This window comes from Typopeltis vanoorti, chromosome 6 (genome assembly GCF_054136105.1).
Source record: "Typopeltis vanoorti isolate ZY-2024b chromosome 6, IOZ_Tvanoo_1.0, whole genome shotgun sequence".
NCBI classification, from domain to species: domain Eukaryota; kingdom Metazoa; phylum Arthropoda; class Arachnida; order Uropygi; family Thelyphonidae; genus Typopeltis; species Typopeltis vanoorti.
Window position 1 is genome coordinate 127,000,876 of NC_143554.1, and position 26,743 is coordinate 127,027,618.

The 26,743-nt window shown below is 35.4% G+C and overlaps 1 protein-coding gene across 2 annotated transcripts in view; it reads right to left on the reverse strand.

Moving 5' to 3' along the window:
- Glys (glycogen [starch] synthase) overlaps positions 1 to 26,743 on the reverse strand; it is a 214,126-nt gene that overhangs the window by 48,003 nt on the left and 139,380 nt on the right. For both annotated transcript variants that reach the window (XM_090393684.1, XM_090393685.1), the window contains exons 8-10: positions 25,454 to 25,620; positions 17,399 to 17,477; positions 12,471 to 12,584 (exon numbers count right to left, since the gene is read on the reverse strand). In XM_090393684.1, the coding sequence (XP_090249810.1) occupies positions 12,471 to 12,584; positions 17,399 to 17,477; positions 25,454 to 25,620 (360 nt within the window). The remainder of the gene's footprint in view (positions 1 to 12,470; positions 12,585 to 17,398; positions 17,478 to 25,453; positions 25,621 to 26,743) is intronic.

Below are 26,743 nucleotides of genomic sequence, written 5' to 3' on the forward strand. Positions count from 1 at the left end.
TTATTTTTCCATCTATCACAGAAAGCGACATAGAGAGGAAAAGGTAGCATTCCTTGGGGACTTCATTATCCACAACTCGTGTGGGCTTCCCTTTTTTAATCCACTCATCAGTTTGGAAGAAAACCCAAACTATCTATCTGCTTTAGCAAGTGACTCAACTTAGAATATCCTTAAAATATTAATCAGACCAGGATATTTTTAACCAGTTCTCTTTCCAAATTATGTATATATTTTAAATATCATATTAGTCATAAGGGTCAATGAAGATTAAATTATAGCTCTTCTTGTTCTCTCTCTCTCGGCCAAATGACAACTCACCTTCTATTGGTATGACCTACTGTCGCAAAAGGTAGCTTGCTGGTATAAACATAACATCTATAGGTGGAAATGCCTATAGACGCTATGCTGCCATTGTACTATTAGTATACCCCTATAGAGTGATAAACTTCACAGTACCTGCCAATTTAAACTCACTTAATCTAATTATTGCTTTAAATTTGGAATAAACATTTCTGCAATGATAGCCATTCCTTTGTTTGCTACAGCTGTCCAACTCAGGAAAACTGATACATAGGATACCTAATATCAACTGGTGACTAATTAAGAGCAAAAGTCATTGGACTCCACTGCTTCTGGAAGCATTACCAGATTTTAACTGATGTTATTAACAATTCTTCTTTCCCAACTTTCACCTGCCCCCCCCCCCCCCATACAAACAGCACTGATGCACTATAGGTTTCTCTACCTCTCACATACAGGATTGATATTAAAAAAAAAAATGGTTTAGTGGCTTAAGCTAAAAGAAACTGGAAGATAAGGTGCCCTGTGTCTGTGATTAGGGAATTGACTTTACTGTGCCCAGACAAACAAATCATCCTTCCAGAGACCTACTAAAATGTTTCTTCCCATAATCACCTGAAACATAAGGACACTGAACTAACACTTTTTCCATGATGTCCTCACCAAAGAATTTCGCTGGTACAAGTTGGGGATTCTTGCCCTACAGAAAGTGATATAGAGAGGAAAATGTAGCATTCAGAAAGGTAGCACTCAATTCATACACTCAGGACATGACAGCAAAAATCAACAAGTTGTCAGACTGTTACTTAATAAAAATTCTAGTAATACTCTTCTTGGATATAACTGCATTAATGAACAATTCCTAATTGATACATTTAAAACTGGGATTAAACTCCGAATGTGGGTTAGCCATTATGCTCCTACTGAAGATTCAGAAAATGGAGAGAAGTAGTACATTTTTCACCAGGTAGAAGATATACTCAGCTGTTTTATGAAAGGTGACATAACAGTTATTTTGGAGAGTTGAATACCAAGGTTGGCATTGATTCCAATTACTGGGCAGAAATAATTTGTCCAGGGTCGTCTTAAGGCATGGGTACACTGAGCAGTTGCCCAGGGGCCCCATGCTGCCATATTGTTCATGAGAGATCTCTTAGCAGAGTATATAAGTTATCCAACCTCTCGCTGGAACACTGAGCTAAGAAAGAGAACTGGAGATGGTGCACAATACATCAATAACTAAATGCTTTTCATACTATACTATAAATAAAATTTAAAAAAAAAAAAAAAAAATATATATATATATATCCCCCCCCCCAAGGTGGATAACCCTTTGAGCAGAAATGAAGCATACTTTTATGAGTGGAGCACAGAATTTGCACTGCTTTGCCCAGGGGTTTACAATACTGTTAAGATGGTATACTGAATTTTGTGATTGGTAACTGCAATGACAAATGGTCAGAGAAAAACTAACCCCTATTTCAATCATAAAAATATTAATGCATGAAGATACACAAGTACGCCTGAATCTCACCTGATGGTATCATCCATAAGACCATGACTGATTATGTTCCAATTAAAATTAATAGCAAATAGGCAGTTCTGTGCAGAATAATGGACATACAGAGGTATAGACGGAGGATATGAACATTATCTTGCTAAGAGCACATTGAAACTGAAGCTTTGAAAATGAACTACATGACTTACCACTGGCATCATTAACATTCAAGCAATAAGCAATGCTGACACCACCAAAATTTACCATGAATTGCTCAGATGTTATGAAAAGGCTAACCTACAAGTATATGATGTAGAAATTGTGTAGGATTGCTTCAGGAAGGCTGGTCATGAAATTCATCAATCTGTTATGGATTACAAGAAAGCAAAACAGAACTATTTAAACAGTGAGGCAATGCAGCTGAAAGCAGAGAATGCAGGAAGAAGCTAGAGCAGCATCCAAATAATGAAATGAAGTAAGCAACAAACTTTAGAGAATGAAGTAAGGTAAGATACAAGAAAGAACGGTGTTCTATTGTATTCTTTTCTCTAGCTGCATTCTTTGCAGCTAGAGAAAATAATCATAAAGGATTATATGGAGTTATTAATAAGTTACTCGTATGTAGGAAGAGGGAGAGAATGAAGTAAAATCATTAAAAGATAAAAATAAAAAGACAACTGAAGGACAAGATGCCATCATGGCACAGTGGGCAGATTATTTTGATAATCTTTGTTTTCGAGATAAATAAGATTTCATAAATTAACATGATAACACAAGGAAAGGAGTGAATAATATTTATTCAAAAGCTATATATTTTGACCTGAAAATTATAGGCAATCAGGCAGTTGAATACAAAGTAGAACTCGAGCATTTAAAATAGTGAAAGCTGCATGATGCTATACATAGACCAACATGAAGGAATAACCTAGGAAACAATTATTAATTAATAAAAAAAACTTAATCATATGTGATAAGAATTAGATTCTCCCATATATTTGATAGTGAGAGGCAGTTGTTCTGATTCAAATTTGGATGATGGAGTAAGACTTTGACACTTTCTTTAAATAAACGTTTGGATTTATGGTGACAACGATGGAATAAGCATGTTTCAGACCATAGGATATTTGTGGCTGGTATCTATTCCATGTTATGCAAAGCCACATTTTTCAGATTTCCTATTGATCATGTAAGAATGGTGTTCTTGTATACTTTTTTTCCACTGAATGTTCACTTTGTTCCAAGTAAGAAAGGTGACAGTCACAAGGAACTTGGTAGATGCCAGGAAGAGAGAGAGAAAGGGGGGGGGGGCATTTATCTTTAGATTGGAATGGTTCCCATTCAACAAACTATCAGCATGGTGCTGATAGTTTGTTGAATGGAATAAATGTTGCCACCAGATTATACTATACTGTTTAAGAATTCTAGAGATTGGTCCTGAGATGCCAGAAATGTACAGAATAGGGACTCTATATACAGTGTTTCCTTGTTATTTGAGATGGGATTATATGAATCGAAAATACATTGTGTTTGTATAGTCTGCTCTGAGAAACCACTGAGATTCATACATCATTTGATGTTTAAAAGTTCTTGCTGTGTAGAGAATATAATGTGAGCACAATGTATTATAATAAAGTTTTAATAATTCCAGTCTTTTGAGAGAGATGGTGAGCAGACTGCTGTTGAATAGGATCTAATAAAGGTAGGTTTTCGATAACAAAAATTAGTTCACTTGATGATGAGCGGTAGAGTGAGATGTCTAGGAAGGATAATTTGCTTTCTTTTTCTATTTCCATAGTGAAATTAATTTGTAGATAAAGATCATTTATCTTGCTAGAAAGGCAGGTAATGTATCTTCATTGTGGAGCCAGATCACACAAATATTCTCAAGTTTTCTAAATGTCTGAGATAGACGTTGGCAAGAGAAGGAGAGAGAGAGAGGACTCTCCTGATAATTCTTCAACTTGATCGTAGATTCTGTTTTACAAAGAAAATAGTGAATAACAAAGTTGAATAATTTCACTATATCTGACAGAAAAGTTTGCAAGAGCAATTGAAGCATGTCTTCTAGAGGTGCATCCTTGATTAGGGATTCAATATCAAAAACTGACCATTATATTATTAGTTGGAGAGAATGATTTTTCACTTTATTCAGAAAATCAGAGGAATTTTTTTTTTTATGAAAGAGGTGGAGTTACCAATATGAACTTTTAATAAATGTGCTAAAATCTTAGCTATGTGATACATCAGAGCATCAATACAGTGAACAAGAGGACGAAAAAGAATGTCTTCTTTGTGGATATTATCATTATGATGCCTCCAAGGACTCATCGAGGAAGGACACTGTACTCCAGAACTCTAACTCCACCACTTAAATCCACCGCCATCATCATCTGCACACAAACCACCATCTACTGCTCATGAAAACAAACCACAACTAGTATTGTGGGAAGTTTTCAGTATTGAGGCCACATTATGATGTAAATAAAGAATTTAATAAAAATCAGCAATTAAAATCCACCAAGTCTCATAAGTCTTAAGACTTGCTTCATTAGGGGGTACTAGTATATAAAAGTTTTACACAACAAAAGCCTATTAACATTAATTACTAGTATCCCTGATGATGTAAGTCTTACGAATTATGAAACTTGTAGGGTTTAATTGCTTATTTTTATTAAACTTTTTATTTACATCATAATGTGGTTTCAATACCAAAAACTCCCACAGAACTGCTAAACCACATGTTGGTGAATAAGGAGGCTACATCAAAAGAAACCATAATCTTGTTATTAGACATATATAGATCTTTTATTTTTTAAAGTCAAGACATTTTGATACAGTGAGATTCCAACGATGATGCGAGCAATGTTTTGTAAGGTAGTACTAACATGGGAGAGCCAATACAGTCCACTAGTGGGTCACCATCCTTATGTATTTTAGGAAGACCATAGAGATGAGGCAGACAGGCATTATGAATTCACAACCTCTCAAACAGTAATAATATCCCACGATTATACACTGACTAATAATTTATTTAATTTATTGTTTGACTTTTTGTTGGATCCCCTGCTGATAATACTGTAGGCTGACCTTTTGCTTAATAAGATATTAATTTTACGATTATACTCGGTGGTATTCATGACAATTGTGGTATTACATTTGTCAGCCTTCGTGATGACAATATTGGTGTTCTGGCAGAGGGAGCAAAGCGCTTTTTACTTCTGAGAAGGGTATATTTAAAGGAGGTGGTTTTGCTTTTTAGAGAATTTTGGCAAACCCAAAATATAATTTATTCGCTTCATCTATATATAATTCTCTGATATACCTTTTTTTCCACATTTAGCATGATTTATAAAGTATACGTCGAGGAGACAAGACAAAATTAGGACTTTTGGATAAAACATTTAGATAAGACTTTATATAAGGTTGTGAATTCAGAAAATTATTCATAATTATCATCCTTCTACCAGATCATTTCAGTGTTGCTAAGTGTAAAGTTATGCAGTTTGGCCAAAAAAGATAGAATGAAGTTTACCATATTGGATGAACTTTGCTTCAGGAGGTGGAGCAGGCAAAGGATCTGAGGATCTTGGTGGATAAGGAACTGGAGTTCAGGGGGCATTGCAAAATGTTGTAAGGATGACCCAAAAAATTGTTGCTATGAGCTATGATTTTCACAATGCTGATATGTATAGATACTAATTAGGCCTCATTTGGATTTCTGTGTACAGATCTGGTCACCTGGCTATATTGGTGATAAGGAAATGCTGGAGAGAGAGTGCAAAGGCAAATAACTAAGACTGTCTCAGGAGCTTAGAATATTGAGTATGACAGTTTTAGAGAATGTGGTCTTCAGAGCTTGGCAGATAGAGGAGAAGGGGTGTGGTGGCTACCTAAATTACAAATACATCATCGATGTATCTAAGCCAAACCTTCAGCTTTAGATTTGTGGATTCAAAAGCTTTCTGCTCAAAGTTTCCATAAAGAAGTGTGTGTGTGTGTGTGGGCGAGAGAGAGAGAGAGGTAGTGAGCACAATAAGTCCCTTCTTTTTTAAGATAGAAGTTGTTTTGCCACATGAAATAACAAGTGCAGCATGCAGGCAAGAGGGCCATAATGCTGGACAGAAATTTGTTCTGTATGTGAATTGTTCCATTGACAGGGATGTTTGTAAAGAGAGTAATGTCAAAACTGATTAAGAAATTTTATTTATCAAAAGCTAGTCTAATTTTTGTAATAGTAGTGACTACTTTTAATGTAGGAGAGATGAGAAAGACCTAACAACTTCTTTAGTGTTGCTGCTGATTTCTTGGCTAGATAATAAGTAGGGACTGCCAATTCCTTCCACTACCAATCTAAGTTGTATGTTATCTCTGCAGAGTTTGGGAAGCCCATAGATCCTTAGTAGTCTTCAGTAGTGTGGTATTAATTTTTACATTACCATTTTGTGATTAATTTAATTCCTTATTCATTTTAAATGACTTTATTACTGCTTTATCTTGCTGAGTTCTGGGTTCCCATGTTTTTTAGTAAGCTGTTTGTGTGTAGTCTAATTTGATCTAATACATTAAGAGACAGAGATTTTATGCCATTTAATATGATACAATATATCTAATTTTCCAAAAGTCTGAGATGCAACTGCAAAATTTAGGCCTTTGTTGAATAGCAAAAGTTTCCCAGTATGAAGAGTATGGCTTGACAGACTCATTATTTTACATGTCATTGATTGGTTACAATTGTTGATAATCCACTGTCATTGTTATTACTGTAGCTTGTCAAATTTAGAAATGAAATGTTCTTTGTCCTTGTTGAACAAAACAGAGATCCTGTTGTTGGTAATTCTTTCTAGAATTTCCCAGATGTCTGGATTTAATAAATCTGATAATGTCTGTTATAGTTCCTTAATTTCATTCTGGGCAGTTGCCAAATTTTCTCTTTTTCTTGGATTTACTCTCTTAGTAGAACTTTCTCCATGTAAGAATAAATCTGGTGGGCTTTGTTGAACCAAACATCTTTCTCAACTTGATGCAATTTGAGATCACATTGATGTCTCAGCAACATTTTAGAAATGCTAAATTAATGAGCTAAGATATATGTATTTTTGACTTACTATAGTAAGTCACATTGCTTTCTGGTACTCATTCCATAAAGGAGGATCCTTTCATTCAGTGAACAGCAGCAACTGATTATACCAGATTTATAGGCTTGACTACTGTGCGAATAAAACTAATAACATTCAAATTCTGTTTCAACCTTTACATTAAGGTTATCTTCAGGAATATATATTGTACATCTAATATAAAACAACCAAATTTAAACAAGAATGATGGTCTCAAAATCCAGGTTTTGATCATACATACAGCCCTAACAACAATGCATGTCATCAGAATGCTTAGAGTACCAAAGTTTGTTGAGATAAGTTAACACTAATCTCAACAAATAAAAATAATGAAAATCACATAAGCTAATCACTGTTTGAAAATATGTAGAAGTTATTTCGATAAAGAAAAGTCAACAAGAGAGAGCCTAGATAGTGTTTTCTTTTTTTTTTTTTTTTTTTAAGAACTCTAGGCTAAATATAATTAGCTATATGTCACCACATGATTGAATATATTAATATCAAGTATCAAGAATAAATATAAGGTTTAATAACTGGTTTTCATATTAGCTGATGTAATTATTTATTAACTTCACTTTTTTTTTTTGTTTGTTTGTTTTATTTTACTAGAAGAGGTCAGGCCAGGAAGGCTAATTAGGTGTAGTATTATGTAGCTTACAGTGGTATAGTACTAGCTGCTTTAATGTAGTGTATAATATATATAAATGTACATATTTCTGGACATAACCTTAATGTAAAAGATTGAAACATAATTTGAAAATTATTAAACTTTTTCATTACATCAGCTGCCTTCTGCAAATAGACCTGACCCACCAATTAATCAGTGTTCAACAACATGAATACTGCTACCATTGATCCACAGTGAATCTCTTAGCCAAGATCACTTGGGTGTGGACAGAAGTCATGGAAAGGCCTGGAAACTTGTGTGGTTGCTCTAAACATTTCTGGATTTATTCAAATTGCCTGGTAAGCCTTCTTACCAAACTACTATCTTATGGTTTGTCCATTTGCCACTCTTTATAACTTTATTGCTAGGTTTCCTTTATAATCACTGAATATGGTAAATGGCTTATTTTTCTTTTCTTTCTTTCTTTTTTTTTTTTTTCAGATTTCCCTGCAAATGTTTGGGTCCTAAGTATTATATGTTTGCACATTTACTCTTTTTGCTGTACATCCAAAACTTCAACATCTTCCATAACGAATGCCTTAAACACTGATCTCTTTGCCATACTGCAGCAGAGTGAATAAAACTTTGTCAACTCAACTTCGAAGCCTGAGAAGCATAGTCTTATTTCACAAAAGAACAATCACACCACATCTCTCTCTCTCTCTCTCTCTTTTTGAAATTAACCAGGCATGTCTACTTAGGCTGACTTAAACTTCTAGTCTTTTCACATCACATTTACTGCATCTTCTACCACTGAAAACTAGGTATACTTTTCTGCTCAGGATGAGAACACAGCTGTATATATATGTGTAGTCTTGTCATAACATACAATACTGTGGGAAGTAAGTTAAAACTAAGAATATTATAGGTTAAATGATTGTGTTTTGTACTGCTATTAACATACAATAAACAAATTAATATATGCATCATCATCATCAAATTCCTGCCATGTACCCTCAAGGGGTGTACAGGATATGACAGTACTACATGAAAAAAATTATATCATTACTAACTTCCTATCTACAATTTTCCTCCAAATCAGTCTGTTACATGTCAAGACTCCAACATTATCAGATCTTATATTTCTATCATCTAAGGCACTTCGTACCGTATCAATCCACAAACATCTTGGTCTTCCTCTGGGTCGTTTTGCTGCCAACCTGGCAGAGAACACTTGTTTTGCTAATCTTTCTTCGCCCATTCTGTTTAAGTGACCATACCACCTGAGATTAGCTCTGCTAATGCATTCCTGGATGCTGACAATGTCAAGTTCTTTCCTAATATCCTCTTTTTTAATATGATATTGCCATTGATGCCATCTGTTCACACCTCTAATCTTTCTCAGAACTCTCATATCTGCGGTCTCTAGTCTTTGGTCAAGTGTTTTACTTCTGACTCAGTTCTCAGATCCATAAGTTAAACTAGTTGGAACACTGTCTGGTATACAGCTAATTTAGTGTTCCAACTAATTTCTCTCTTATTCCATATGAATTTATTCAGTTGACTTCCTACCATACCAGCTTTGCTGATTCTGTTGTCTATTTCTATATTTAATTTACCATCTTCAGTAAAAATCGTGCCTAAGTAGCTGAAATGTTTCACTTGTTCCACAGGTTCTCCATTCACAACACAGTTGACATTTTCAATGATTCTGCCTATTTTCATTGTCTTTGCCTTTTTATTGCTGACAACAGATATTCAATTTATTCAGAGAATCTTGCAGACTTGTAGTGGATTTATTTAGAAGTATAACATCATCCGCATAAAGCAAAGAGCTGACATTAACATCTCCAATTTTGATATGTTTAATACCAATTTCCTTCATAATGTGATCCATATAGATAATGAATAACAGAGGGGATAATGTACATCCTTGTCTCACACCAGATTTAACATTAAACCATCTTCCTGTACTTCCTTCAATTCTAACTGCTGACTTACATTGTTTGATATAATTCTAACTGCTGGCATTGCTTGATATAATGCCCATTGACACCATATAACTGTAGCGTATTGAATAGATTCTTTCTTGGCACCTTGTCATATGCCTTTTCCAAATCGACGAAACTTAAATACAGATCTCTGTTATATTCCGATGCTTTCTCGAATATTTGTCGTAAAGTGAAGATCTGATCCTGACAGCCTCTATTTGGCCTGAATCCAGCTTGTTCTTCACCAAGCTTTTCTTCCACAATTCTTCTCAACCGTTTCTCATGTATACTCGCATAGATCTTCCCAGAAACATTCAGTAGGGAAATACCTCTGTAATTCTCACATTCAGTTTTATTTCCCTTTTTATATATAGGTACAATGAGAGCTCTACCCAAATCATCGGGAATTCGTCCCTCTGTCCAGGCTTTCTGAACTATGCATTGCAGTCACTGTAAGACTCTTATACCACCATACTTCAGCATTTCTGGTCGAATATCGTCTACCCCTGCTGCCTTTCCACATTTCAAGCCTTTGATGGCATTTTCTACTTCAAGTATGGATATGTATTCCTGACTGCATGCCTGGTCAGTGTTTTTTTACCACTGTGCTGTCATCACTGCTCGTTTCATTTAGCAGTTTTTCAAAGTAATTACTCCATACTTCAAGGATATCTTTTTCTGCCGTTTTCATGTCACCTTTATCATCTCTAACTCCTTTTACAGCACTCTTTCCTCCATTCCTAAGCTTCTTCAACAGTCTCCAGAATATTTTGCCACCTTCTTGATATTTATTTTCTATATTCTTGCCAAAGTCCTCCCATGACTTTTTTTTAGCTATTTTTACAGTGTTTAGCATTCTTGCATTTGTCTCTGTATTCTGTAAAAGCACAAGCTGACTTATTTGACAGGAACTTTTGATATGCTTTCTTCTTTTCCTTCACTGCCTCTTTAACTTCCTGTGTCCACCAGGGAGTTCTGATTTTTTTATACTTGCACACAACCTCATCACATGCCTGTCTGGCTGAATCAATCAAGGTTTTCTTCAATGCTTGCCACTGAATCTCCAAGGTTTGGTTCCTGTTCTCAAACTCTTTCATTTTCTCTTCAATAATCTTTGTATATTTTAGTCTACAGTTCACATCTGAGAGCTGCTCAACTTTTATTCGTTTTAAAACTTTCTTGTTATTCTTTTCAATATGAAATTCAATTTTATCCTGCTCAAGACTAAATAGTGATCACTTCCAATTTCATATCCTCTGTACACTCTGGTGTCCTGCACCAGGGAGAAAACATCACTGTCAACAATAACATAGTCAATGAGACTTTTCTTATTCCTAGCCTCTTCTCTCCATGTGAATTTGTGCACATTTTTATGTTGGAACATGGTGTTAGTAATAACCAGTCCATGTCCTGAGCAGAAATCGAGCAGGTATTTGCCATTATTATTAGCTTTGCTCTTTTCTCCAAATTTTCCCACAACATTTTTGTATGTCTGACAATCACTTCCTACTCTGCTATTTAGATCCCCAACAAGGACTAATTTTTCCTTTTTCATTGTGTCTGTAGCCTTTCTCTAGAGCCTCAAAAATTCCTCCACTTCTAACTTAGTAGAACCTTCTGTGGGACCATAGGCACAAATAAGTCTCATTGTCCAGTTCCTCATTCTCATATTTACTCTACTTGAGACTGACTGCCATTCAAGAGGATTAGCCTCGTATTTTGTGTTGAATACTATGGCTACTCCTTCTTTTCCTTGATTGTCATTGCCTGAATATAACATTTTGTATTTATTGCTCAGAAAGATCTCACCAGTTTTTGTCTTTTTTTGTTTCAGTCACCCCCTATTATGTCGATCTGGTACTTATCTAATTCCTCAGCTAGCTCCATTTCTTTGCCATTCAGGCTTCTTATGTTGATAGTACCGATCTTTAACTCTGGTGATGTTGAGTTGGGGTTTGTTTTCTGATTTGTTCCAGTAGCTGATTTTTCGCTGTTCGCCCTGGTTCCCTGGCGAAAACAACGAGGGGGAGGACTTGTTTAACTGGGCGACGCCCGAGCCAGCATGAAATTTTGTCATGTTGTATCATCATTTTTTATTTTGGTTTAACCAATAAGAATACAATTTGGTCAGCTAAATCCCAAATTGCCAACCCATCTTTGTTCGTTCAGTATCCAAATAGATACCCAACAGGGTGCACCACGAGAAGGTGAGGATTGGACATTAGGTCAGAAGCCCTGGTCGGTTCTCCGCATTCCTTTAAAGGCTATGTGGAGGTCTCCTCTCAGTTATACAGCTTTGACTCTTAAGCACCCCATTCGCATTAATATATGCAAATATCTATAAAAATAGCTTTGTGCATTTCTCATAGTTAAGAAGTAAGAAGATTCATATCTCATGTATACAGATACTGCATATGTTTATTCACAAACACAATTCTAATTTGAATGATATAATCACGTAATCACAAGAAAGATATTTATTTAACCAAATATTTCGGTCTGGAAATAGCAGACCATCGTCGGTGGTATTACAAGAACAGTTTAAAAAATATACAAGCTAGAATACTAACAATAGATCGTTGAAATTAGAACATGCCGCGTGATGTTATATCACTAAGTATGAAACGAAATATTTTGAAGTAGAAGGTTCTTGTAATACCACCGACGATGGTCTGCTATTTCCAGACCGAAATATTTGGTTAAATAAATATCTTTCTTGTGATTACGTGATTATATCATTCAGTCTTATGTCGCAAGTATCCTTAAAACAACAATTCTAATTTCTTTATGTAACTTTTCCAACTTACTTAAAGAAAAAATTTATAAATTAAAAAATATTTATCACTATGTGTTTATTTAGTCTTCACAAAAATAAAAAATATGAACAAAAGGAAAAAAATAAATAAAAACAGAAATATGTATTTAAAAATACAAAACAACGCTGAGAAAATTTATCATACCTTTACTTTATCATGGCGATCATTAAATAACTTACAACGTCTAATATGACAGAGTGCAGGATCAGTACTATCATCTATCATATTATGGGTACATACTGGAGGAAGACTAGTTCTCTGGAAGAATACAAAGAGAAGACTATTTAAGAACGTTCTTCAAAAGTAAGTTGTACACAAACAGCAGATATTAATATTCATTGAGTACACATTATATAGACGAAACATGTTAGAGCAATTACTTTACTTAAAACTAAGAGAAAATAACCCTTAATGTTTTGCAGTTTATATCAAAGTCATCATCAGAAATACATATGTCAACAAAAACACAAGCTGCATCACAACACATGCTACTAAGCAATAGCATAACTGCTTTGTTAACCATTTACACTAGCCTAGCCTCTGGAGAGGGAGGAAAGAAGAAGAGGAGTACAATTTAAATTTAAAAAAATTTAATGTAAAAAATAAAATACACACACTGCTTGGAAAGAAGTCGATGGACACCGTAGTGCAAGAAACAAACAGCCATGGCACGAACCTTAATAAGATGCAGGACCTCGTTGAAAGTTTACTTTTCACTTGGTTAGAATATAATAAATTTAGTTTAAACATTTATCCAAGTGTGAAAATATCTTCAGGACCGAATATGGTGTTGTACTACCTTACTGGGGTAAGTTAGTCACAGCACCAGGCAACTCGTAGCAAAGCTGGACCAGGCTAACATCACTCCTATTCCGGTATCTCCCATAATGCAAAACACATCTCCTTGCAGATATGTATAATGTTATGCATTAAGGGAGGGTCAATATCCAGACTAGTTACGACCTCTATTGAGGTCTCTTCAGTGGGAGCCAGGCCCAGAGGTGGAGATACCAGGCAGAAGCAATAGCGAGGTCATCTTTACCTGTAGGAGTTGCCAAAAGGTGTGCCACCTTTTTTTTATTAAATTACTCTGGATTTAGAGAAAGATGTTGAAAGTTTATTTTTCACTTGGTTAGACTATAATAAATTTAGTTTTATCCTTTATCCAAGTGTGAGCAAACAAAGTTTGCACCTGAAAAAATCTTCAGGACTGAATATGGTGTTGTACTACCTTACTGGGGTAAGGTAGTAACAACACCAGACAACTTGTAGCAAAGCTGAACCAAGCTAACATCACTGCTATCCCAGTATCTCCCATAATGCAAACACATCTCCTTGTGGATATGTATAATGTTATGCATTAAGGGCCTGGCTCCCACTGAAGAGACGTCAATAAAGGTCGAAACTAGTCTGGGTAGTGGCCCTCCCTTAATGCATAACATTATACATATCTGCAAGTAGATGTGTTTTGCATTATGGGAGATACTGGGATAGGAGTGATGTTAGCTTGGTCCAGCTTTGCTACGAGTTGCCTGGTGTTGTACTATCTTACCCCAGTAAGGTAGTACAACATCATATTCAGTCCTGAAGATATTTTCAGGTGCAAACTTTGCTTGCTTACACTTGGATAAAGGATTAAACTAAATTTATTAATGTAGGATCTCCTTTCGCTGCGATGATTACAGCAATCCTATGGGGCATACTTTCCACAAGTGTATGACAGCAAACAATGGGAATCCGTTCCTTTAGTGTTACACAGTGATCACCATTCATTTCAGTAAAATTGTGGAGACTACAACCGTGTTAGGAATAATTACATTAATTTCCCAATGTTTTGACCTTCATATTAAGGTCATCATCTGGAGTATACACATACTCCAGATGATGTACTGGCCTGACCTCTAATGGGGAAAAAAACAACTTACATCAAAGCTATATTCTATTTATAACATCATCAGAGAACAAATTCATATAAATAGTTTTAATACAGCAAAAGTGGTGCCTAATCCATAATTTAACGTGAGTGTTGTTATATTAGAGTTAAGATCCTAGACTAGTTATAGTCCTAATTATAATTAACTCTTAGACCAAAAGGTTATGTAGGTAGAATATGTGCCTACATAACCTTTTGGTCTAAGAGTTTATTTTTTTTTCCTCCATTAGAGGTCAGGCCAGTAGAATAACGGTCGATCAAATTGTCACTTTGGTATACTGTTTGCAATGTAATATAGCTTGTCTGTGTTTACTCCAGATACCTTAATAGCAAGGTCGAAACAGAAATTAAAGTAATTATTACTAACACGGTTGTAGTCTCTAAAATTTACTGAAATGAAAGCGATCAATGGGAATTTTGAACCATTTTTCCTGTAGGCATGTAATGAGGTCCTGGACTGTTATGGGATGATATCCCTTGACTTCACCCATGGCTCCAGTTCATCCCACAGATGTCTAAAGTTGAAAGTTTATTTTTCACTTGGTTAGAGTATAATAAATTTAGTTTAATCCTTTATCCAAGTGTGAGCAAACAAAGTTTGTGCCTGAAAGTATCTTCAGGACTGGGGTAAGGTGGTACAACACCAGGGCACTCCTTGCAAAGGTGGAGCAAGCTACCAACAATCCTATCTTAGTATCTCCCATAATGCAAAACACATCTCCTTGCGGATATGTCTAATGTTATGCATTAAGGGAAGGGCCACAACCCAGACTAGTTTCGACCTTTATTGAGGTCTCTTCAGTGGGAGCCAGGCCCAAGTGGAGATACCAGGCAGAAGCATTAGCAGCTCATCTCTACCTATAGGAGTTGCCAAATGGTGTGCCACCCTTTTTTAATAAATTACTCTGGATTTAGAGAAAGATGTTGAAAGTTTATTTTTCACTTGGTTAGAGTATAATAAATTTAGTTTAATCCTTTATCCAAGTGTGAGCAAACAAAGTTTGCACCTGAAAGTATCCTCAGGATTTATTATACTCTAACCAAGTGAAAAATAAACTTTCAACATCTTTCTCTAAATCCAGAGTAATTTATTAAAAAAGGGTGGCACACCATTTGGCAACTCCTATAGGTAGAGATGACCTGCTAATGCTTCTGCCTGGCTCCCACTGAAGAGACCTCAATAAAGGTCGAAACTAGTCTGGGTTGTGGCCCTTCCCTTAATGCATAACATTAGACATATCTGCAAGGAGATGTGTTTTGCATTATGGGAGATACTAAGATAGGAATGTTGGTAGCTTGCTCCACCTTTGCAAGGCCTGGTGTTGTACCACCTTACCCCCAGTCCTGAAGATACTTTCGGGTGCAAACTTTGTTTGCTCACACTTGGATAAAGGGTGAAACTAAATTTATTATCCACAGATGTCTAATAGGGTAGAGATCAGAGCTCTGTGGAGGCCTGTCAAGTGTGGTGACATTCATGTTCACGAACCATGAAGTTACAGCGGCAGCCTAATGATACGATGCATTGTCTTGATGAAAGAGACAATGGTCAGTTCTGTAGAAATGCCACAAAGTAGGAACATCGCAATGTCCAGATACCTAGGATTTCAATGTTCATGGCATCACAAACAGAGGCCAAACCAGGTAAAACAGAACCATACTATCACATTGCCACCTACAAATTTCATAACTGGGGTTTATGCACTCTAGGAAGAGGTGTTCATTACAACCGCACTCATCCATCTGCTGGGTAGAGGGCAATAGCATGATTCGCTGCTCCATAACATAGCTTTCCAAGCTTCTGCAGCCCACTGTACATGCTCTTTGCGCCACTGAAGATGATGCTACATGTTGGTTCTGTTAAAGTGGGGCTTGCATATTGCAGTCCTACTGTGGCAACCCATGTTGTGAGCCTCGATTCTGAATATTTTTTGTGCAGATTCCTGTTCCAGTTGATGCCCGGAACTCCACCTGATGAATGGCAGTTTTTATATATTATCCTTCATAACACTCTATTGTCACATTTAGTGAGTGTGGGTAGTCCACTGCAGGTAACACTTGCAGTTCCATATGAGTATAGTATCAATGACTGTTCACCAGGGGTGGTCCAATTTGTCAACAACAATTTGCCGAACAGATAGGCCTTGGTAATAATGATGTCTTTTTTAGTTTTTTTTTTCAGAAATTTTAAGACTAATCTTTCCTCTTTGATTAGAATGCTACTTAGCGGTTTATTATAACATAGTATGTTTGATCTAACATACTAAGTTATAATATTTATGTAATAACATACATATTATTTTATTGGCAATATTGGTGGGAAAGAATTTTAGATCTCTTTCAGTGTGGTAAATGAAATTAGTTTGTTGACTAAACTTTAGGCAACTGTGAATAACATTTCATCATCATCATCATCATCATACTAATTATGGTATAGACCATATTGGTCTGTTCCGGTCTCATTATTCATCCAATATCCTTTTTTGAGGTCTACCCTGCCTTCTCTTTCCAATTGGCTTATATTTTAGTATTTATTTTGGATGTCGGGTGTTGGCCATTCGGTTTACATGTTCAATCCATTTTTGTTTATAATTGTTTAGTTTTTCTTCTATTGATTTTGTTTTTAGTTCTTTTAAAATGTCTTTGTTCCTTCTTTGTTCTAATAATGTGTATTTTGCAGTTCTTTTCATAAATCTCATTTCACTTGTTTTTATTCTTTGTTTATCTTGTTTGTTTACTGCCCAAATTTCACGGCCATATAATAATGTGGGCACTGCTAAAGTAAAGTATATTTTCAAGCATGTTTCCTTTTGTACTATATTTGGGTTGAGTGTTCTATTTATCAGGCCTATAATCTGTAAAAATTTTGAAGTTTTTAATTTTATGTCTTTTTCTCCTTTATATGATATTTCATATCCAAGATAACTGAAAGTATTTATCTGTTCTATTATTTTTAATAACATTTGTGGTGTCAAAATTATAAAGAAAGTTTGGTTACTCTCTTTGGTTCATGATTGTTAGCTACAGCACAGGCTAAAGATACTAGATATAAATTTAAAAAGAAAATGTTATCTTATTAAAGAAACATACATGAAACTGAACATTTTAGTTTAATTTACCATGGTAAACTAAATCATACCTGTGAAGCATAGATGCATCGTTTTAATTTTACAATATCATCAGGAATTATGAGCTGATCACCATTTGGTATCTGTCCACTAAATAAATTTTTAAACAGAATTAGTATCACCACACTCTATATTAACACAACTCTTATGTAAATTCATGCAAACACAGATTCATGTTAAATTTTCATTTTATTCAAGAAACACAAATATATTTCTAAATTTCACTGTTTACTACTTCATGTACCTTAAAGAAACATATAAGGTACTACTCAAAAGTTCAAAGAAATCTGACCATAAAAAAAAAAAAAAAATTACTCATCCTAACTCCTAGTTTCCACTGTCTCCTTCAAAGTAGTCAGTCCTCTTGGGCACAGAAACACAGCCAAAATATTAAAGAAAGTCAACACCATTCGAAACTTTCTATGCTCCTCCAAAGACAAAGTTCCATTTTTATAAACATCCAGGTGTATACAAGTTTGACCTACATATATCTTGTGGAAAGATATATGTAGGTCAAACTGGGAAAAGTTTTAAAATCCACAATAAAGAACTTGTAGCATGTATCCTCAAAGCCCAACACACAGTAAACTGGCAAGCATCCTTTCTGCCTTACTTAGAAGATAATTATTTAAACACATTGTTCAAGGAGTCCTCTGAGGTGATTCCCTCAAAAGGCACACTAAATAGAAACCAAGGAATGATCTTTCATGACACGTGGAAGTCATTAATTAATATGTGTAACATTGAAGACCTGTTCCATGCCAGCAATCACATACAGAGTTTACACAACAATGTAGAAACTGCACGCAACATGCCTGATGACTACTCATGATTGAACTATCATTCCAGTCTTCAATTTATAGATATTAGTGGCAGTTAAAAAACGTCTTTTTGTTGGTTTTACTTATGTTAAGCAAACTCCTGAAGATGTTGTTAGCCATACAGACAGAAAAAATAAAAAATAAAAAATGTATACAAGTTAAAACCTGGTTATCTATTATTGGGGTGGGAGCATGGCAGTGGTCTCACAATGGGCAGTGAAATTCATCTACCACCTAAAGACATTCACAAGCCATCCATGCCTATGTTGCAGTATACACTATGATATTCAATGTCGCTGAGTTTTTGTTTGCCATCTAACTATTTCATCTAACCAGATAAAGGTTTTAGATGAAATAGCCTTATCAGCTGAATAAAATTATAATGCTGAAAACTGATATGGATTCAGTTTTGTCTGTAGAAATGGATGATATGGAGGTGAGGCAGGGAACTGCATAAGATAGATATTTGATGAGACAGTCCAACATGCGCAACTTTCTTTCTCTAGAAAGAACACTTAACAAGAAACAGGCAAGGAGTGTTCCTTCTAGAGAAAGAAAGTTGAGTGTGTTGGACTGTCTCATCACATATCTATCTTTCTTATGCAGTTCCCCACCCCACCTCCAACCATATCATCCATTTCTACAGACAAAACTGAATCCATATCAGTTATCAGCATTACAATTTTAATTCGGCTGATAAGACTATTTCGTCTAACTATTTATCTTTGAGAGAGTTATGCAAAGCAATGATTTCTTATCTTTTTCTAGAGTTCAAATTTTATACTAAATGCAAATGGTTTCCATGAAAAGAGAGAAAAAGAATCAATTAGCCATCTGATATATCTATATCAATTATATAGGATAGGTTACATGTCTCAAGACCAATTCTTTAGTTAACAGCTCCTGAATGACATAATGGCCTACCCTATATATTATTTATCATCATCAAACGTCCAGTCGCAGAGCTGACCACAACCAGACAGGTACACAGGTGGCAGATAGTGGATCATCACTTGGATAATGGAGGGCAGCTGTAATATAAACAGGATAACCTAACGAATAAGAAGTCCTGGACCAACAAGAGCACTTCCATCAGGAGTGGTGGAGCAGCCTTTGGCAAAGCCTCTCAAACTAAAATGCCACAGAACCTTAAGATGACAGTGTGATAGATTCACTATACCACCATTAAATAAGCATGATATATGCCCCTGAGGAGCTGGTTTGGTTTTTCCCTTTCAGTTGTTTCCAACCATAGGTGACTTACTTTATAGGCATTGCCCACCAAGTATTCCTGGTGAGATTTTTACAGGATAGTTCACCATTGCTTTCCCCAACCCCGCACTCAGGACCCAGCATATGGCTAAGATGTATTCATGACTGTAATCTGCATGTGCTCAAGGGGCCAGGGTTTGCCTGTTCTGGGGGATGAGAAACACCCAGAAACACTGTATGAGACCGGCTAACTCACCTATAGTTGAAAGAGACCAGATAAAGGTTCCTCACATCAAAGGGCTTCATCTATACTGACTGAGCTATGGAGGCTCCATGAGGAGTACCTGAAGATAAACTGCTGTAACTGTCCACCAGGTAAGGTGGACTGCATAATGTCTGCTCCATATCAGGAATGGCCTCTGTTTCGGGGATTGATGTTAGCCTGCACCAGTCCCCAGTTAGGAAGTAGCAACTTCTGACTAATACCTCATGATACTGTATGCTCATTTCTTGTAGTGTCCAAGATACCATAATAGACATACCAGCTCGAACATCGCCTGAGTCAATAAGGTTCGCATCAATAACTTAGGCAGAGGGCTATGTTTTTGGAAAGTCCATTACAGCCTGAAAATCATTTCAAATCACCTTAAAACCAAACAAGAACATTGAGAATTGCCTGAATATCCTCTACTTCAATATCAAGAGATTCACTAGATCAAAATCAGATGTACTAAATAGCATTTTTACCAGGCACAAAGTAGAGGTGTTGTCCTACAAGAAACTCACTGCACCCCACAAGGAAATATTACCATTCCTGGCTATATTCTCCTTGTTGATAAATCTAATGAAAGACATGGCCTGACAATTTATGCAAAAGCAAATTTGGAAATAATCTCCAAATCTCTGGACCATTCACAAAATGACTTTGTTATTAAGCATTATGGGAGATACTGAGATAGGAGTGATGTTAGCTTGCTCCACCTTTGCAATGAGTTTCCCGGTGTTGTACCACCTTACCCCAGTCCTGAAGATACTTTCAGGTGCAAACTTTGTTTGCTCACACTTGGATAAAGGATTAAACTAAATTTATTATAGGACTTATAACATCAGAATTAACATCTTCCCACTACCCTGATGAAATCTCAGGAAAGCAAACTGGCCAAAATTTATTGAATTCATTGAAAACAACATCAACATAATTCCACCTACAGTTGATAACTATGAAAGATTCACTAAAATTCTCATAGCATCTGGCAAGAAACACATCCCAAGAGGATCAGCCATCTTCCTCCTATCTACTAGACTCTGTAAATTGCATTCTTCTCAGCCTTTCTTCATATCAACATTCCAGAGATAAGAAACTACCTTAGTCAATTGCTTCTGGATCCATTTCAACATCTCTTCATCCTTTTGAAAACCAGGTGACCATACACACAGTAGTACATATGTGGCCTAATCAAGGTCTTATACAATGGAACACTAATCTCCTTACTTCTACAAGTCAATGTCCTCTGCATCATTCCTAGAATTTGTGTTGTCCTCAAAATTTTGGCAATGTGTTCTCTAAATTTTAGCTCCTTATCCACAATCATCCCAAGATCTCTTTTTCCTTCGTCTCTAACAATATATCCTCACCAAGCATGATTTCTACATTCAATCTTTGTTTCCCAAATTTTAAAACTTGACATTTCGCAACATTGAATTGCATCACCACTCCCATGCTCATTCACTTAATCTATTGAAGTCTTCTTGTAAGGCCAGAATATTTGCTCTACTCCTCATAGGTCATCCCAAAATTGCATCATCTGCAAAAACATTAATTACTATTCCAGTTCAAATGCCTTTCTTAAAACTCTCTTGAAACCCATCTAATCTTAGTGTGTAGAGAGTCAACATGGTCTTCCTTTTTATTTTCATGGACATCACCGTTCTTAGACACACAGATTGGCCTATAATTTGCAACTTCAGTCTCCCTCCTCCCCCATGCAAAGTGCAGCTATTTTCCCCAACTTCCATTCCTTTGGGAATCTCCCTGTTGCAAGACCCATGTTAAATAGGTGTGCTGAAGGTGCTGTTAATTTCCTAGAGCATTCCTTCAAGATATGCACTGATATTGTCAATTTCTACTGCCTTATTAACATCAGGTTTACTTAATTCTTCATATACCTCTTGCTCATTCACCATCAATCTCTCCTCCATCATGCTCTCTACACTCCAGCTTCTCCTAATGTTGCCTTCACAAGGATGAAATACACTAATAAAGTGCTCACTGAATACTTCAATTATATCCTTGGCATCAATTACAGGTCTGCCAGTGTCATCATTCTTCTATTTTTCAATTTTTCTTCTACTTGCCATATATCAAAAGAACTCGGATTTTTCTTGCCTGATATTCTCTACTAACTGAGTCACCTTCCTGGCCTGCTCTTTGTACTCTTCATGCAATCAATTATTATCAATATCCATCTTGTGTTGCCTCTACAGTACCTTCTTCCAGATTTCACACTTAATTTTTTTATTCATCCATTTTACTCCTACCTTATTTAGCCCTTACATCTTTGGAATACACTCAGATATTGCTGCTGTTAAACAGCTCTTGATCAATGCCCAAGCAGCATCTGACACCTTTCCATTCAATTCCTCTCTCTCCACACTACAGCTCCCAGTTGTTTCCTAAGCCTTTTGTAATCACCAACCTTGTAGTTCCACACACACACACACACACACACACATATATATATCCCTTCTTCCCAGAAGTTCTCATATGACAGGTTACAACCAAGATGATCACTCATGGTCACATGGGAAAAGATTAGACATTCCATTCACAATCGCATCCTCTGACGATATAACCAGATTTCAATTCATTCCAATCAATAGTGCAATGATTGAAATCACCCATAATGATCACCTTTTGCTTGTTTATTAAGCCAAGTTGCCTATACATTTCTTTCTCCGCCCTCCACATTCCCCAGCCTGTAGCAACACCCAATCAAATATCTCATTCTATCAACCTCCACTTGTCAATTGTGCTTTTGGCCTCTTTGCCTACATTATTTTTACTATTATTTTACAAGCAGGCATTATTAAGCCTCTACAATGGTGTGACTTTTCATGTTTTGTCCAACTATCTAGCTACTAAATAGCTTGCTTCTTTAGCTATTACAATGATTATTTTCTTCTCACAAACATATTAACTGCTTTGTGAATTGAAAAGTCACTGAAAGTAATGAACTATTTTCATGATACATTTAACCTGGCTGGGGCCATAAACACAGTTATTGTCCCAGCCTTCCTCACTCCATAAGCAATGCACAATGGAACAAAACTATTTTTGTCACCAGTCCACATAAAAATCCATGGCCAAGCAACTGTCATTGTCAAGGCAAATTTGTTAATATCACTTGTTTTCTCCCTGCTTTATACTTCAACTATGATCATTTTGACTATTTTCACTATCTTTAAATGTGTCTAATTACTGCTCCTACTACTAGATTTGTATAACTGCACTGTCCAGAAGAATGATTAGTGGGATGCAGTCAGCAGGCAAGAACTTGACCTGCAGATATGGACAGTGCTTCATTGGTGAGTGTTCACCATGCATCTCTTCTCCTGGAGTCACAAGGCTTACCTTTCTTTCAACAATGGCAAAGTGGCTCTGAGACAGTGCAAAACAAGTGCAGAAGAAATACAGCTAAATTTAACTTACAAATATGAGGTAACCAAAAATAAAACAGAGGCGGGTGGTAATGCTTGGAGGCACTCCACTTACAAACTGCTGGACCAAAAGTTACCTCAAGATTTCAAGAAATATTTGGAATTCATGCTATTTCAAAATCTCATTTTGTAGACTTTTTTCTAGTTCATTTATTATTTTGTGATTTTTTGTGGAACCTTTAAACACTGGTCTATACAATCAATGCACACAAAGTGTGTTGGATGTGTGAATTTTTTTTTTAAGGTCCCATATATATTTTGGGAGGTTTCAAGGCAAGTTTTCAGCTCATTATGATTGCTTTGGAATAAGAAGTTATTTTTTAATGATTTGTTTACTTTTCTTGTGTATTGATGGGGATAATCTATAACCTATTAAGTGTACTATAATTTAAAAAGAAAATTTTCTTTTTTTGTCAGCAGCAGCATTACTTTATCCACTGTATTATAATAATTTTGTAACACACACCCACTGCTTTAACTTTAAAAAAAAAAAAAGCTATTTCATGGGAGTTTTCCCAGAAATAATACCTATAAAGCTATAGGTATTATTTCTGGATACCTATAGCTTTATAAGTATTATTAAATACCTATATGGATGAAGATCTTGGCTACGTCCAAACAAACACTTTAAAACTAGATCCCACATTCAATATTGGCAATTATTTCTAAATTTAAACATGTTTTAATATATGAATTGGAGAAATTGATTAGAAATGAAACATATAATCAAATGCAGAAGACCCCTGATCTAAAAGTTCAAGGAAAAAGTGGAGTGACCACTTTTTCCTTGGTATTAATGGTAGAACAGAATGTCATCAAAAATTAAATCAGAAAAGAACCTGACAATATTAATGAATATTAATATAAATTAAAGCTAATGTAAGATGATAAAATTATGAACACAGAATAAACAGGGAGATGAGAGAGAAAATGTCTAAAGAAAAATGGCAGGAAAAAGGCCTCGACAACAATTAAGATATAGATGAAATGCAGCATCCCCATTCCACCTATATTTGTGATTAGTCTCTTATTAAAGTTTAGTGCTTTAACAGGAAACTAATCACAAGATATTAATCATTACATCTACTAGATCTCTCAAAGGTATATGTCAGAGATGATAACAAGGAAGAAGAAAGATAACTGATCTAATCTTTTGAAAGGGGATAGGCACATGACTGGTGGCTACCTGCTCCTGGGACACAGTTATTAACTCAGTTCAAAATTTCTGGGATTTATTAGAACATATACATTGGGAGAATGCACTATTCTCATCACTGAAAGAGCAGCTAAGTATTTTTTTTTTTTAATGTCAATCTCATCCACAAAAGGTTGTAAACCTATAGTGCACATTTAGTACACTGTGATTAGGCTGAGGGTTTGACAATCTGGGAACACTGTTCTAGGGATCAAATATGGTCATTTAAGCCATTTCAGACCTCCAATAAGCAGGGTGATCATCAGAATCATCCATTATCTAAGTTTTGTAACTATAGTAAGGATTCAAATCTAGAGCCTATAGTTGGAGACTATCCACTTGAGAGTCATTAGCAATGCTGACTAAGCAATGTGTGTGCAAATAAAGTTTCAGTAATATATTTTCAATTTTTATAATTCAACTCTTCCAGTTAATTTGGATGAGAGGATAGTTATCATTCTGTGTGTGTGTGTGAAAGAGAGAATTTATGTGCACACAACATACAATACAAGGGCAACCAAATTGTTTTCAGAATTTTGAGATTTTTTAATACTTTATAAAATTGCAATTGAAAAAAAAAAAATCATTCCATCAACTATAAAGCATTATGTTTTATGGTCCAGCTCAATACCTATATATTATTAAATCTAGTCCTAGGAAGCAGAACAGTAAATAGTCTTTGGCTTAAAGAAAGAATAATAAGTACTTTCAGTCTCTGTCACGCGAACGTGTAACCTTAACTACTAGATTGTTTACAACATTTTTATGTTCCTTTCAATTTGCATTTACTAGTTTCTTTTATGCTTTTCCGTCTACGCCTTGAAAAAGCTAGACAGTTTGCTAGTGAAAATGTAAGATGTTTGTATGCATTACAATATGGTCAGTATTAAAACAATAAGTTTGTATGTTTAATTTAAAAACTGGAGTTATTAAAACATGTTCTCAGCGCCGACAACATTATACACATTCTTTTTATATTTCAAACAAGGAATTACAACTGATTTTCTCAATAAGAAAATTTATAATATTATGATATACTAGCATATCATTTGTTGCTACAATTTAAATAACAAAGGATTGATATATTATAATAATAAGAAGGAAATATGCGATATTATTACCTGAGACAAATTTCAAACATTCGCTTTCCAATTTTGGACTGTATATCATGAACAGTGTCTCGTAATTGCTTAGCAATAGCCTGACCTCTTAAGGAATCAACATTGAAATTATTTGTACGAGCAGGAAATATAAGAAATGCTATTATTGTCATATCGTTTCCAGATGACTATTTAAAAAAAAAAATAATAAAATACAAGTTGGCCATAAGTTTTTTCACATAAAATTTATGTGATACACATAAAATTCTTAAATGCATGTATTAATCATTTTTGTCAATGATCAGGAATCAACATTGAATTAGCATAAAACTTCTGCATTAGATAGGAATTTAAAATAAATTTCAACATACCTTAATACACACACACACACATAAAATCACTGAAACGTTATTTACATTTTACCTTGTAGGATTAAGGCACCTCCATAGCGCAATTGGAAAAATGATTGTACTTTGTGCCTTCCGGTTGGAAAAGGCCTAAATTTTAATTCTCGTCACGACAAGAGGAATCTTTATATGGATTTTTTTATATGGGTTTGAGTTATCCGATCTAATTACCTGGAAAGTGTTTTTCATTCTGCATACAGATGAATCAGCCATGAGTACACACGCAATTTACAGATAAAAATTACCAGTGGTGGTGGGCAGTAGCGGCATTAGTGTAGATGATGATGATAGTATTAGCAGTTCTGTGTAGTTGGTGGAGACAGTTGTAGAGTAGATTGCCCTCTTCGATGAGGCTTTGGGCTCCTTGGAGGTGTCACGTAATGATGATAATAATATTTGATATATTTAATAATACAGAGGATCAAACTAAATCTCATCTAATCTGCTTTATGAAATATGCTGAATTCAACAGCCATATGCCTCATTATTGCAGGACTGAAATATATGCAGAGCAATCACAAAGGATCCCACTAAATACTAACTCAATAGATATCATTAATTCATGGAAGCTTCCAATGGCCAACCACCAAAAATTTATAGATTTATCAAAATTTCATTGTTTTCAATAGTTCACTATATCAGAAAAGCCATACTAGATTATCATCATCAAATTCCTGACATGTACTCTCAAGGGGTGTACAGGAGATGATAGTACTACATGAAAAATTTACATCATTACTAACTTCCTATCTACAATTTTCCTCTAAATCAGTCTGTTACTTGTCAAGACTCTAACATCATCAGATCTTATATTTCTATCATCTCATATCAATCCACCTATATCTTGGTCTTCCTCTGGGTTGTTTTCCTGCCAACCTCGCAGAGAGCACTTGTTTGCCAATCT